Source organism: Opisthocomus hoazin, chromosome Z (assembly GCF_030867145.1).
Source record: "Opisthocomus hoazin isolate bOpiHoa1 chromosome Z, bOpiHoa1.hap1, whole genome shotgun sequence".
In the NCBI taxonomy this organism is placed as follows: domain Eukaryota; kingdom Metazoa; phylum Chordata; class Aves; order Opisthocomiformes; family Opisthocomidae; genus Opisthocomus; species Opisthocomus hoazin.
Genome location: NC_134454.1, coordinates 49,024,165 through 49,039,335, shown reverse-complemented (window position 1 = coordinate 49,039,335; position 15,171 = coordinate 49,024,165). Strand labels below are relative to the sequence as shown.

Sequence of the window (15,171 nt, the reverse complement as noted above, 5' to 3'; positions counted from 1 at the left end):
ATGGCAGCTTATAAAAATTCAGTTGTCTTAGAATAGATTTTGACTATTCATCTTGCAAGAACCCTTCCAAGAGATAACAGTCAAATGAAGGAAGTCATCAGAAACCTTCAGTTTGCCAATTGCACCTACTTCCTCCGACACTGCGGTTTGCAGTCAGCCAGCACACTGACGTATCAGGGAGTGTCTTCTTCCCCCAAAGAAAACAGGTCTTCTGTGTTTCAATAAGCCTTAGAAAAAGTATTTTGAAGTAGGCAGGCTTCTCATGAGTTTGTCTTCATTTTATTCCAATGCAAATAATTTCCAAACTTTTTTCTTCTCAACCACCTCCACAGTTACCAAATAATCTTTAAAGAGCCAACACTTCTGATCAGTTCACAACTATCTCCATACAATAAATTCACCGTAATTTATTCATGAGTTAGGGAGCAACTGTTTTGAATTGCATGGACGGAAACTTTAACTCAATAACTAAAGAAGAAGAAATGTACTAAAGTAGCCACTCTGCAAAAAGCTAACATTATTTGTGATAGTATACTTTATGTATTATAATTAGCAGCATTTCCAAGAATATCCATTGCTGACATTTGCTTATCATAATGCCTAAGGAACTAATAACCCGTAAGTAGAAAAGGTAATAGTTTCTTTACTATTCCTTTTGATTCATCTCTCACACAAACAGGAAAAACCAGTCTCTGATATCAAGCCGTTCCACTGTTAAAGTCAGCAAAAGCAAACATGATTCTACATACAAAGATTTAAAATTTTAATTTAAATGCACCCCAAGATATAAAATTAATCCACAGTAGAGCATGTCCTTCATGCAAATTCATCCACTTCTTTAAGAAATAACTGATATTTCAGAGAACTAAGACTGAAGTCAAAACTCCCTATTTTGCTACCTTTCGAATTTTTTGTAAAATCTGATTAGATGGTTTGATTTAATGAGGTGGTTTAACATGTGCTATCTTAACAAGAGTAAGACTGAAAGCCTTTCAATAGTTTCCTGATGCTTAACAGACATGTTGTCTTCCACAGATAAACTCATAACTTTTTCAAATATTTGCTAAAATAAGTTATCATGAAAATAACAAACAACTTTTCACCTCTTCTGATCTTCTGTAATCTCACTTTTGTTTGTCCTAGCTCTGTGCTGGATTGCAGGACTGCTGGAGAATGATATACATCTTGTGACAAATTCATGGCTTTTTACACAGTACTATACACTTGTCCTTTAATTCCTTCAGTAGAAATCATTTTATGTTTTGCCAGTATTTGCATGAAATTATAATTGTTTCAATTAAATTTAACATATATATTATATTTGAACATATCTAAGGAAATGAAAACTTAATTCAAAAAATAATGTATTTAAATGTGAAACTACTTGATGTTAATCAATATTGACTCCCTCAGTGTTTCAGCACATCAACTTACACATTCTTACTAGGAACCCATAATGTGTATTTTATTTCTTTTATTATTAAGATAAAGACTGCTTTTTCACAAATCTCAAATAGCTTGATGTTGAGAAGTCACTGTAGTTTTAAATTTACCTTTTTTCAGATGATGTTTTTACTTTGTTCATATCGGAAACCTGATTCTTCAAATGACCATCTCTGATAATCTGGAAGATATTAAACAACTACATATTATCAACATCTTTTCTTCTTTAATAATTTAATGCTACCACCACATTGGATGTTTCTACACTAGAAATGTTAAATAAATTAGATCGCGTTGGTTGCACTTCTCCACACTGTCACAAACTCTTCTCTCTTCATTCCATTTGACCCAGCTTTTAAAATAAACTATTGCATTCTAAGTATGGAGTATGGTTCTGCATTATAATTCAGCCCCACCAAGTTCAGAGTCCAATTACAGGAAACCAGAAATTTACATCAGTTACTTCATAGACAGTATTTTCATGTTCAAGATTGAATTTTCTCAAACACAGCTTTAGCTGAAGCCAGTAAATACACTTCTTTTAACTTATTTGACAATGTTGTGAGATGCCGTAACACACTTCTTTCTGACTGCCATTTCATGTATCTATAGGATAACTAGGACTAGAGGCACAGTGAGAAGCATGGAGTGTTTGGTGTCCTTATTTAAGTAAGACCTGAATACGTTTCTTGGACAGAAACCATATCGTGCTAAGGACTCAATTTTCCTATCCTTTTAAGGACAGAGCGTCCTCAGGGTACACTGCTTCCTCAGACGGTGCCTCCAAGCAATTAAGGTTGCAGTCTACAGGACCATTTAACTGAACCTCAGTACCTCTATTCGAGATCTAATATGAATGACAAATATGCCCACTGTGAAAAAAACCCAGTGTCCTCAAAGAGCACGGTGGTTAGTTTTCAGGTAGAAGGCAGAAGAAAGGGGGAATAAAGCTGTTCAAAGATCTGGGTGTTGAGAACAAAGACAATAAAGCACTTGTTCTCTTGGCAAACGCAGGCAAGAAATTCAGTGAAGCACGCACACACAGTCCCCCTGCCCCCCAAGAGAAATTTGTAAGACTTCTCAAAAATCCTTGTTATTCAGCATGTAAAATAATCAGGTTTTTATTACTGGTAAATTCCACTCTGCAATTGCTAAAAGCCTCAAGCAAATGAAGTATGAAGCAAGCTTATCTCCAGACTTACCTGAAAGCAGAATCTTTTCCCAGCAGCCAGGAAACTAACGCTCAGCTTTCCACAAGAATTCCAGCTTGACTCAAGTTAACAGGTGTCCCAGATTTGTCCAAGTACCCTTCAAGTGTAAACTAGCTTGACTTCCTTTAAAGAAAATGAACAGTTACAAGAGAATAGCTGTGTCCACCACAATATATACAATTTCACAAATTATAAGGTCTGGATTATCCAAACCAGCTGAAGGTCTTACTGGGGTGAAAATATTAGATACTTTAATTCAAGTAGCCAAGTGCTGTTTTACTTGCAGCGTTGACCTGCTGTCAGACAGATGATGAACAGTCTGCCAGTGCCAAAAGTATCTACATATTATAGTGTACTGAACTGCTGTACAAGTGGAGCCAGCTACAGAGTTAAACTATCTTGAACTGCAAGATCCGAATTTGTTTTGGTCAAAATTCACAAAGAATTTCAGTAAACGCTAATGTGCAAATGCTCCAGGTCAAGGAGAAAAGACAAGCAGATAAGAAAACGCACAAGAACCCCTGCAAAAAAAAACAGTGAGAAAGAACAGGGAGAAAAAGAAGAGATATAAATGCATACACCAGCAACCCACAGTTGTGGTGGAACACTTCTGCATGCTAAAGTAACAAAATCTCTCTTTAACATTTTACTAGGTGATGCAAAAAAGCCACTTCCAAACCATTTTTAAAACTTTTAATATTATGCTTATTTTGAACAAAGGATGGATAGAAAGGTAAAGGCAGAAGATGTACAAGTCTTAATTTAAACATACTTTTTAAACACACTTGCCTGCCAGTGGTAGCAAAGCAGAGGGTAAATTAGCATTAGTTCTTCTGTATTTAAAAGACCAACAACAACAATTGAAAAAAAAAAAAAAGGCCTCAAGTTGGAGAGGAACAGAGGAGAGCAGGGAGTGTTGACTAGTTAAACTTCAAGCTGGTATATGCTGGATCCTGTGGAATCTCCCTGTGTGTTTTCACATTGTCTGTGGAACATTACCCCCTCTGTCCTCCCACCTGTACAGGGGAAACAGGCAGCTTCTTCATTGGAAATTTCTCCGGACAGGTAGAGTTCCAAACCAGAAAGCTTCACTCACTATAATAACACTACCAACACCAAGATAAATTAAACAGACTGCAAGAAGTTACACATCATTTTTTCCTTTCCCCCCAGAAAAAACCAAGACATGCCTTATGTGACATGTATTTGCCTCCCTCCTAGGTGACTTCCTTCTCACTGAGCCACTGACTCCCCTTCTCCACCGATCCATATTTTCAGTCCTATGAAATTCTGCCACTCACCGGCAAAGCTCGTGTGGAAGGGCAGAGCATAGCCCGCAGTGTTCACCTCTCATGTAAGCTCTGGCACGTGCTGAAGCGTAACAGAATTACATGGAACCCAGACTCCTACTTCCTGGATAAATCCTGTAATCGCAAAGCTACTGCACAGAATGGCGAGCACTACCACAAAGCTATTTTCTTTTGCTCAAAACAACGGCTACAGAAACGAGCTGCCACCACTTCATTCAGACCGCATGTTCAGACGTGTCTGTTATGCACTACTGGGAGTGCCTATTAGACTACAGACAACTCGTAAGAACATAATCTTCCTGAATACTGATTTACATGCATTAGAAGAACACCAAGATGCTCAGCCTCTCCAAGTCAGCAATAACTCTGGTCAGACCTTCTAACAGGATTCAGAGGAATTTTTTACTGATGCTATTTAGGTAATAACCTGCGTGGGGGTGTGTGAAAAGGGGAATTAGTCGTTCTGGTACTGTGCTCTTAATGCTCAATGCTAATACCATTCTGCTAGCACAGGTGACTGGACCTCAGAGCTTCTGCAAGAAAACAAAGGGATTATGACCAAGGTCACAGAATCCAGATGTTGTCATCATCTTTTATGAACAGGCTCAGTCCCAGTTCTTCTCATGTGGAGGAGGAAACTTCTAGATATGGGGTTTGCTTTGCTGACTTCCAGGCTTGAGGCTTCTTCCCTTACTGCAACCCCTGAAGATCGCACATCAAGCACTCGTGATGTTTCTTGTCCAAACGCTTCACTAGCGACACCAGACAAAGCCCTCTGTGCTCCTTGACCTCTTCTATCTGTATCCGATGCACAGTCAAAACCGGCTCCTGGTTCTTCCAGAAAGGAGTGTCTCATTCCCATTTATCGACATACACATACTTCTGTGATCCTAAATTCGCCGCTTTGGGGTAAGAGAAATCTAAAAATGCCATCTGTTTCAAAAAATAAGCAAATAAATAAAAATCCCCCTCATTAAAGTGAGGCCAGTGCCTGTCCCACCTCCCTTGTTTGTCTTCTCTCTTACAGGAATCCTTTGTCATTTTCATGCAAATATCAGGAACTTCATACCGCAGTAGCAAGTCACCTAACCATCATATTTACTCTCCATCATTTACCTAATAATGGAAAGAGGGAATTAAAAAAAAGTAAATGATGCTAGCCAAATACTTTGTATGCACTGTCACATAGCTCTTCTTGCACCTTCTTGAAGATTCTGGTACTTAAACCAATGCATGTATTTCAGTGGAAAGTGAGTATACCCCTTATTTATTGCTAGCATGAATTTCTATATGCTCTGAACAGCCATCTTTAAATAGAACTGAAGAAATCAAATTAAACTCAGTACAGTAATGCATGGATCAACTGCACCAGAACCTGCAGTAAAGTGAATTCACTGTAAATTGTTTTCCCTTTTATCCCATTAATCCCTAACGGACAGTAAAGAAGGCAGCCACTAAAATCAACCTCCAATCCTTACTCTAACTTAAAAATGTACTAAGAAAAAATGCATAGTCACCATTACAACATGCCAGTGCTGAGCACTTTCACTGTCACTTTGATAACATCACATCTGAAAGAAATTCCCATATGTTAAACACACAGTAACTTCACATCTGAGGCTTGAGATTTTTATTTTAACCAACAGCAACTCTGCTTTCATGGCTGCTATTTTTTTTTCCCTTTTTCATTCACACTGAAACTGGAAGTTTTTTAAATATACATTTAAAATATTTACATACATATTTGTAGGGAATTATACCAGACTGTCTTGCCATCAAGCCTGTTTTCTTGCAGCGCGAAATATCCCAAAAACGTATGTTTTCAAACAACTGCCATGGAAGACAAATCTACCAGTAGCCAGCAAGCTAATGGTAAGCACAGGGAGCAGTACTAGTCAGACAGGGCAAAATGACTGCCACAAAAAAAGACATGGTCAGAATCAACATGTACAGAGCATGCCAGATAAAGCCTACCTCTCAAGGCCATGGAGGCTGAAAAAAACCCAGTTTTTATACTAAAATCCTGCTATTAGAACTCTCACTTAGGGAAGACAAAAATAATATATCTGCTACTGAAGCTGGAAGACATTCTGAGTTTACATAAACAGAACTCACATGCTTCAATTGACCAAAATACTTTAACACAGAGCAAGCCTGTCTTGCAAATATAACTGCAACTAAAAAATTTCAAGTAGTGCTGTATTTTCTTTTCTTCACACCCCCAGCCCCTTAAAAACAAACAAAAAAAACAAACGAAAAAACACACAACCACACACAAGAAAAGCAAAAACCCCCACTGAAAATAAACTCCTTAGAAAAGCCAGAGACCTCTGAAATTTACCCTGGTTAATACTGGGACTTGCCTGCAAAGTACTTTGCATTCCAAAGACAGTTCTTTTCATCAAATGAAACTAGAAAAATAAAAAATAAGTACGGATATGCACAGGTTATTGATACTATTAAATCTGTTCTGCTTGCTGTATATTCTATTTTCTCTGGTTTTACTTTCTGAAACCCATTTTCTTAACTAATATATTTTCTACAGAAAAAAGGCCTATTTTCTGAGTCTGATCGCTATATATTAAAAGATATTTTATCATCATAAATGAGTTGCAAAAACTACACATAAATCATACTCATGAAGAGACAAAATAAAGCTTAAGTTTTATTGCGTGTATCTAGCATAATAAATCTGCAAAACCTGTAAGATTGTTCACCTATATATGTATCTCCATGTTTTGCTTTGTATTCAAAGCTAGGCACATCCCAAAGTATTTTCAAAGCCAGAGCTCAAACTTCACTTACGCTCATCATGGAGTTACGGATTTGAAAGGTTAAAAGAGTAAGCATGAACAAGTGCACAGCAAGTAAGTAATTTCTTTGCTGTGTACCTGTTTATTTCATAGCAGAGGCAAGTAGCTGAGCAAAATCTTTGTAAATGCTACAGTAGGAAAAAAAAAAAGCAAGTATGCAAAAAAGGAAGGAATACAAAATTTCAGAAGACAGAATTGTGTCAAAAAGCAATGAATTAAAAAATTACATAGCGAAACCCTAGGCATGAACTGAGAAAATATGTAATAAATTAAAATTTCACAAATGCTAGGCCGAAAATCAAAACCCTCCACTACATCAGCTGATTGCATTCTGGGGGAGGCTTCCAAAAGACACTTCTCCCTCTCATACAAGTACATGTGGGTCTCCCCAGTCCCAGTACAGATTAAACCAGAAGCAAACTGACCTTTGATAGTGTATCATTTCACTTACTCCGAAGTCTCAGAAGCTGTTCATAGGTCAAAATATTCTTTTTCAAGACACCAAGTAAGTCTGTTTAAACACAACCATGTAAAAAGACTACTACACTCTCTGTGCTCTAGGCAATCTTGACTCCAAAATACTACCTGTGGTTTACTTTTTTAAACATAGAAGTAAATGGTTTGCCGGAACAGTAATTTACACTTGTAGGAATTCGCCCTGTGTTCAAAATTTAGGATGAGCAGCAACATGTGAGACAGCAAGAGCCACTGTCTCAGTACCAAAAAGCAAACTACCCAGAATGCTTGTAGAAAGCAGGTTAACATTGTGACAACCAGCATCCTAAATATGGCAAAACCCCACAAATATCCCTGCATATGGAAAACTCAAGTATGTTACTTAAGATTACGTGAGAAACATTCACCAGGACAGCACTGTGCTCTTGCTCTGGCAGCAGTAAGAACAGGCCACTGCTGTCAATTCAGCGGTGCTGCCTCCACCGCCTCCTTCTCTTGTACCATAAGCAGGACTGTCCCTTCGCAAAGGGCTTAGAAATTATACCTTAAATAACCCTTCTGGCCACTTAATCTTTTACTTATTCATATATGACATATTGTTTTCCAATTCAGTACCCTAAGTGAAAACTTCCACAAATATTTTTTTGAAAAGTTGTTTTTTTGACAGAAAACACTTGTACTTTAAAGCCATACAAACTGGCAAAGTTATTGGACGTCAACAATTTCCTTAATAAAAACATGAGACCTAATTTTAGATTAAAACTCTCGCAGACTACTTTGAGATGCCACAGTTATTTCTACAAACTGCTTTGTATCCTGAAAGCTCAATCCGCAATATAATATATAAAGGTTTTGGTTATCTATAATCCAACTCTAAACTCTAATGATTGAAAGCCTGGTGAAATCCTTCAAGCTTCACAACAAACTTTCAGGTTGGCAAATCCTACACTGTACTCAACTACAATCCAGTAAACAGATTCCATATCCATAAAGAGTTATAACTAATGTGGCAGGGAAAGTCTGTTTTCTGAAGCTCTCTATTCCTAGTCCAGTTCCTGAACTTTCTTCTACAAGCACTGGGAAACAAAAACATTAAACTTCCCACCCCATCCCCAATCTTACTTTGTGGAAGTCTCACAGGACTTAAAGTCCTAGTCAATAGCTCAGAGAGAGATAATTTTCAGGACCAGCTGTTCCTTAAATTAAACTGTAAATTACGACAGAATGGCTTCGAGTACACACTAAGCAGTTATCTCTTCCTAATACTTTAATATGCAGCTGTACAAAAAGCTTTCAGTGTCATCAAACAATGATAATGTATCTAAGGGTACATCAAAAGTATTTCTTCCATGATAAAAAGTTTGTTCAAGATACTAGAAAAACCAGAGATATTTTTCCTCCAGATGTAATTGTAAGGAAAAAAGTCTAATTTTCAAATTCAAAATACAACTGAAAAGGCTAACAACCTTTCCTAGTCAAAGAAAAAACACTTCTGAAAACCAGCTACTGCCTTTTCCTTGTACTCTTTGCTACAAATATTTATAGTAGGGAAAAAAAAGTCAGCTGATTAGTTTACCCACTGTTGCATTACTGCAAACTGCTGACTTTTTGACATGACTAGATAAACTGCAGTGCATAATCAGACATTCAAAATGACATGCATAAAGCTTCACAGAAGACTGAAGCACCAAAGCCTGGTACAGCAGCTTGCCAACTATGTCATGCAGCCGATTACCAACAGTCTACTTAACTGTAAAAACAGCCTGACACATGTAGCCAAAAAAGCTGTAAATATCCAACAGTGAATCCCTTTAAAAATAAAAAAAAAAAAGAAAGAAAGAAACAAAGCATTTACCAGGAAAAGAAAAGCAAAGTAAGAAAACTGCGTTTCATTTCTTGCCTGGAAAGAAGCTCCTAGAAAGTGACCGGCACGGCAAGCATAAGGTTACTCCTGGAGACACGACAAACTTGCCATCATCAGGCTCACAGAGTATCACATTCAAAGCCTGCATGATTTAAGTTGACAGAAATATTGCAAAAGTCAGCTACTTCTTGCCCAGCTAGCATAACCCTTTCATCAGGTAGAAGGTGAATGGCACAGGGAGGGAAAGGGGGCAATAAAAATAGCCAGGATTAAAAGGACAATCATAGCAGAAAATAAGCATATCCCTACACCAAAACCCGAACAAGATCTGGAAACCCAGTGACTTTCCCCATCTCTTGGAAATGTTTTGCTCATACAGTGCAAAATATCAGAGGTGCTTTCCAGCACCTAACCTACTGACCACTCCTTAAGCTTACACTGTCTTGATGGCTAAGGTCACTCTCTAAAGAAGCCAACCCAAACATCTGAACTCAGTAGTTCACCAGCTGAGTTAAAACAAACCCTCAAGCCTGGTTTTAATCCAGAAGAAAAAAAAGCAAAGGAAAAAAAAAAAAAAATCTGTGGCTCCATGTTGCAGATTTATCTACTCAAATATACTTCCAGCCCTTCAACCTCATTAGTACGCAGCAACACATTCATCTCACAATCCATAAAACTCTCAGCAACCATTCTCACTTTCAAAACCTTGATATGTACCATTTAGCTCACGGATTATACTTGGAGCAATTAAAACAGTATTACCTACCTCCAGCACACAAAACCCTGGATATCCTGCTTCTCATAAACGGTAAGGTTTTTTTAAAGCTGCAGTGAAAATTTTTTTATGTGCCTTTTAATGTATCAAGCTTTTAGGATGACAGTTTCAGGACTTTCACCTCTGCAGCTGTTGCAAAAGAAGGGAAGGATGTCTGTTTGGGTGCTCCCCTCTTCCCCCCCTACATCCAGTCTTTCTGTGTTTAACTGTTACAAAACTGTACTTCCAAATGTAAACCACGCTCAATCATCCATCTATCCAGGACACACACTGAACAGTTCATAATCTTCTTGACAGGATATTGGACAGTTAAGCTGTGTGCAGTGGCAGGGCTTGAAAACACACTCAGAGGTACCCTGCCACCACAAATCCCTCCTAAGCACTCAGACGAGCAGCTGCCATCTTCAGCACCCTCACACTCACTCCAAGAAACCTGACTTCCCTTCTAAGTTGTTGAAGGAGTTTAAACACTTCAGTTACTGCAGTTATACTGCAGGACCAGGGTGACTCGAGCAGCATTCAGTTCTTTCGGACATCAGTAATTCATATCACAAGAGCAATCTCCTAAGAGCAAGCAGCTCACAGACACTGGAATTCGAGGAGAAGTTTCAGCTAACACATCAAGAGCCAAAAAACAGGTGGTCACCAGATATGTCCAGCAGAGTATCACCATGAATTTTAAAGACTGTGAAGTCTCTAATCACAAGATACATTGCTGACAAGTTGTTGAGTGACAAGCTGAATGTCTTCCCTAGACTATAACCTATACATGAGGTGAAACAGCAGGCTCCCCCTGTAAGCCAAGTGGACTTCAGACAGCCTTCTCCCCAGTCTTCCCTCTCCAATCGTAGCTTCTCATGCATAATTTCAGGGAAGTTGCTCCCAGCAGCAGTAAGCTAAAATAAATCAGCTGATTGTGTGTTACCATCTACTACCAAGACAATCGAATATTTTTCAAGTTCAAACGCTGCCATTTGGAAGACAATTTGTGATTTTCTAGAATACGAAAGCTTAAGTACAAGCACGGCCATCTCCAAACTGAACTGAAAGCTAAGCCTGAGATCAGGTATTGCTTCACACGTAGATAAGGTATCACTTCACGCACTTAGACCACTCCTTGGTTTGGGATCCTTTCCTCCCTTTCTGAAAAAATATAAAAGGAGCAACTTATTTTTATGAAGCTTTTTTTTAAAAAAAAAGTATTTCCCCAGTTTATGTTGGCACGAAAAAAAATAATCACAGTAGGGAACTCAAACATCAGAAACTAACAAATTTTTTTTTTGTGTTGAAACAGGGGCATGTGGCAAAATTATCTAAGTAGGAAGGTGTCCAGAAAAGATTATCTTGCCAGTTCCCAGCCCCCAAAATAAAAAGATATTCCGACACAGACTCGCACCTGCACTCACAATGCAGATCCCGCAGGCACGGTTTCCAGACAAGCTCTCAGACCGCCAGCATGCTCTCACCGAGGGATTAACCACCAGCTGGGGTTGCACCACCGGCACCGCCCTGTCACCCACCGTCACAGGCAGCGGCGGAGCAGGCTCTGCCAGCCGCCCGCCCAACAGGGAAGCCTTTTCAGGAAACACCACCTACGAAGGCAGTTCGCATACACGTATTTCTCTAAAACAACATAGGTAGTGGGATTACGCTCGTTGGAGAGCTAACTCCCTCACGGCAGAAAAACAAACAAACACACAGAAATCAACATCCGCACCACAAGGCTACACAGAGGTTCCACCGGGTTTTCACACCATGCCGGTAAGTGGAAGGATGTCACCCCTGCCGGGGACGCACCACGGAAAGCCTGCAGCCGCCAGCGCGCAGCGCGGGAGTTCACCCGGGCCACGATCCCCACACGCCCGGCAAAGCTCCGCGTCCGAAGACAGTTCGCGCTGAGGACGAACACCGCCGCACGCCCGGCACGCCGCCTACGCCTCAGATTCTCTCTGTCCAGCACCCGAGCCGACACCGGCAGAAACACCTGCTACGCTTTCCGCACGCTGCCATTCCCACAGCTGTCGGAGGAGGCAGGGAAAGGAAAAAAACCCGGAGCACTGACGAGCTCCTACCCGAGCAGCGCGAAGCCAAACGGCATGCTCTCCACCCCATGCCCCGCCGGCCACCCGCAGCCTTCCCGCTCTGCCGAGCGCGGCCGCGACGGAACCGGCACCACTTCTACTGCCGGGGCCCGTAACCAGCCCCGCAGGTGGCAACGCGCTGGGCGCGGCTCCCGCAGAGCGGGCCCGCCGCCCGGCACGCGGTAGACCTGGCGGCCGGGAAGGCCAGGCCCTGCTGCGCCGTGCCCCGGCCCCGGCCCCAACCCCAACCTCTCCCCGCGGGCGCCTCGCCCCGCCCGGGCCCGTCCTCCGCTGCGACCCGGCCCGCGGGGCTTCACCTTCGCAGCAGCCGCCGTCCCGAGCAGCGGGACTGCCCCGCGCTCCCCCCCCCCCGAGGGAGAGGCGAGACGGCAGGAGGGGGGTGCCCCGCACCCCGCGCCGCTCAGGCGGGGCCGCCGTGCCGCGCCGGGGCGGCGGCTCCGTGCTGCCCCCCCGCCGTCTTCATCCGAGCGGCGCCGGCAGCGGCGGGAGGAACCTGCCCGCACCGCAGCGCGTCACGGCCCGCCCGCGCCCCGGCCCCGCGCAGGCGCCCCGCGCCGCCGCCACCGCCGCCGGGAGGGCGGCAAGGGCCCGCGCGGCCGCGCCGCCGCCCGGAGGTGGGGGAGCGGGGCCGGCGGAGGAGGCTGCGGAGGGGAAGCCGGCAAGGTCCTCACTTGGCCGGGGGCTGCCTTGTGCCGGCCCGCCTCCGGCGCGGTGCTGCTGCGGGCCTTCCCGGCGGCCGCCGAAGCGCCTGGCCCGGGGCCAGGGAGGGTGCGGGAATAGCACGGTGGGGGACCAGCGCGACGCGTCGCGTCAATCTGTCCCCCCGGCAGCGCCACCCGAGCGGCCCCCGCGTCCTCCCGCCGCCCCGCGGGCCCCCCCGCGCCCGGTGAGTGCTGGCGGCTGCGGCGAGGCCGCGGGTCCCTGCTGCCCGGGCCACGCGAGACCGCTCCCGTTACCGGTCTGTGAAAGCCAAAGGCTTACTTCTCTTTTTTTTCCCTCCCTTCCCGCTTTCGTCTCCAGATCTTTGCAGCGGGGAAATAAAACTTCGCACGCTCAAAAAACCATTGTGTTTAATGGCACATTCACCTCTGCATGCCCAGTTTTGAGACACTCGGTATCACTGATGACTTCTGAAAGCGGGCAGTTTAATCTCCCTCCCTGGCACTTTTTAGTGTGCAACAACCAAGAAGTAACATTTCCTTTTTCATTAAATTCCTCAAATGAAGAAAGGAAGCTGCTGAGAATTCCGAGGTCGGATCTTTACATTGACAGTTTACAAAACCTACCGAGGAGAAGCAGCCCTTTAGTAAGGAGGGCTGGTAAATGGAAGTCCAGCTCAAATCTCACTTCCACCAGTAACAGCTAATGACAAAGACGCAGTCTCTAATAGAAATACGCAAGGTTCATTTCCCGGTAACACTGCGTAGCCGTGGAGTTACCCATTCTTCTTCAGTAAAAAGCAGGTTTCAGATCCTTTAAATTGTACAGGCTGTTGTTCATCTTGCCTTTCAGAACACACACGCGGGCTACACCAGTCGCAACTACTGTCTGGCACACCGTGATTTATTCCACTCACAAAGGCAGGAACAAAGATACCCAAGACTTTCCTATGAAGTAGCTGCGCATTCTGGGTGACAGCAACTGGTTCTTAGGGCTGATGCACCTCAAGAGTTGTTTACAGTTATGACTTGTGACTCCTTGAACTCGGATGGTGTCACAGCGTTAGAAGGCTAAGTTCTGCTGACAGCTCAGAGGTGATCTGCTTAGAGAGCGCACACATCTGTACGGGACGCCAGTCCCCTGTCTGGGCCTGCCTAAATACTGCGCTGTCTAGCGAGCTAGCATCAGCCAATTTCTACATCAGGAAAGTCAAGTCGAGTTTTGGTGGAGTTAATTCAGGTTTGAAGCAGTATAATGGATGCTTTGGTCTATTATCATATAATTTATGCATGAATGCTTGATTACATTTTCTTAAGTCCCCTTCCGACCATATTAACGTGAACGGATAGGAGTGATTCAGACACAGAACCAGTTGTCCTTCATGTTATTATTCACTTGGTCTTTCTCCAGCAAATAATTCAACATTAATTATGCTTCCTAGAACTTGTAAACCTATGGGTTGCCATCAGAAAATGCACACATATTTGGAAGGAGATTCCTCCCTCTCCTAGCTTGCAGGTTTCTCCGGTCATCTAGTGTGAATGAGAAGAATGCAGGAATTTACCAGTGCATTGGCAACGGGTTGGAACAGCCTCACTGGTTCCACAACAGCAGTCACACCGGACGACAATTAAGAGAGAATACTTTAAAACAGCCAACAGTACAGCTGCAAGTTTTCTGTGAAGTTTTACTCATGCAATTATTTTAAATGCATAACTTTGTCTCAAGTAAAGCAGAAGACATGGAATAAACTCAAGTATGACTCAGCCAAAGACAAAAATAGTGTCAGGCAGGCTCTGGCAAGTAAAGAGCAAGTAAGGGGGGTGTAGATAATAATCGCTCAATTTTTTTAAAGCTGAAGACAAAGTCAGTTTACTTAAGAATATTTTTAAACAGCCCTGTATGTGTACTGGCACATGACAAAAATAAGTCAGTTACAAATACGAGAATTCTCTACTGAAGAAAGAGGACACGGCAGATCCAAGTAATTTAAGACTGGCAAAAAGTGTAATTTCATTTAAGAAAATACAAGTGATAGTAATATGCCTAACACAAATACTTTTATCGGTTACTGAAACCGATTAACTTTTCTCAGTGTTAACGTAAACAAAGAATGCAGAAGATAAAAGTTTTTCTCTTTTCTTTTGGGCTGCATTTATCTTAAATCATTTCACCCAAAAAGATTGTTCTGTGCAGAACTCCTGTTTTTACTAGCAAAAAGTCTGTTTATGGGAAGTGAAAAGTTATTGGTTGATTGAACCTAGAATTTTTTTTTTTTCTGGCAGATAAAAGTGATTCCAAGTTTCGGATTTATTTCTACAGAGACCGAGTTTACCTTTAGAAAACCTGACTCTGGTGTACAGATGTAGTAGCAGGACACTGCTGTTCTGATTTACACAGTAATTCTCACCGATTCAGGTGCAGTTTACTTATATGAGACTGCAGGGATCTGCCCGAGCTTCCTTTGTTTTCAAACACATTTCTGTGTGCAAAAGTGTAGTTTATTCATTGACTCTTTTGTAATGATACACTTAAGA

At 42.3% G+C, this 15,171-nt stretch overlaps 1 protein-coding gene across 9 annotated transcripts in view; it reads right to left on the bottom strand.

The window, feature by feature from the left end:
- AGTPBP1 (ATP/GTP binding carboxypeptidase 1) overlaps positions 1-12,436 on the bottom strand; it is an 89,833-nt gene extending 77,397 nt beyond the window's left edge. For 6 of the 9 annotated variants that reach the window (XM_075410580.1, XM_075410571.1, XM_075410576.1 and 3 more), the window contains exons 1-3: positions 12,271-12,436; positions 2,646-2,777; positions 1,554-1,624 (exon numbers count right to left, since the gene is read on the bottom strand). In XM_075410580.1, the coding sequence (XP_075266695.1) occupies positions 1,554-1,585 (32 nt within the window). In that variant the 5' untranslated portion in view covers positions 1,586-1,624; positions 2,646-2,777; positions 12,271-12,436. Of the gene's footprint in view, positions 1-1,553; positions 1,625-2,645; positions 2,778-3,426; positions 3,445-9,088; positions 9,218-11,268; positions 11,404-12,270 lie in introns of those variants that run through there. The other 3 variants (XM_075410572.1, XM_075410573.1, XM_075410574.1) reach the window with 3 other exon arrangements.
- Between the last annotated feature and the right edge of the window lie 2,735 nt (positions 12,437-15,171).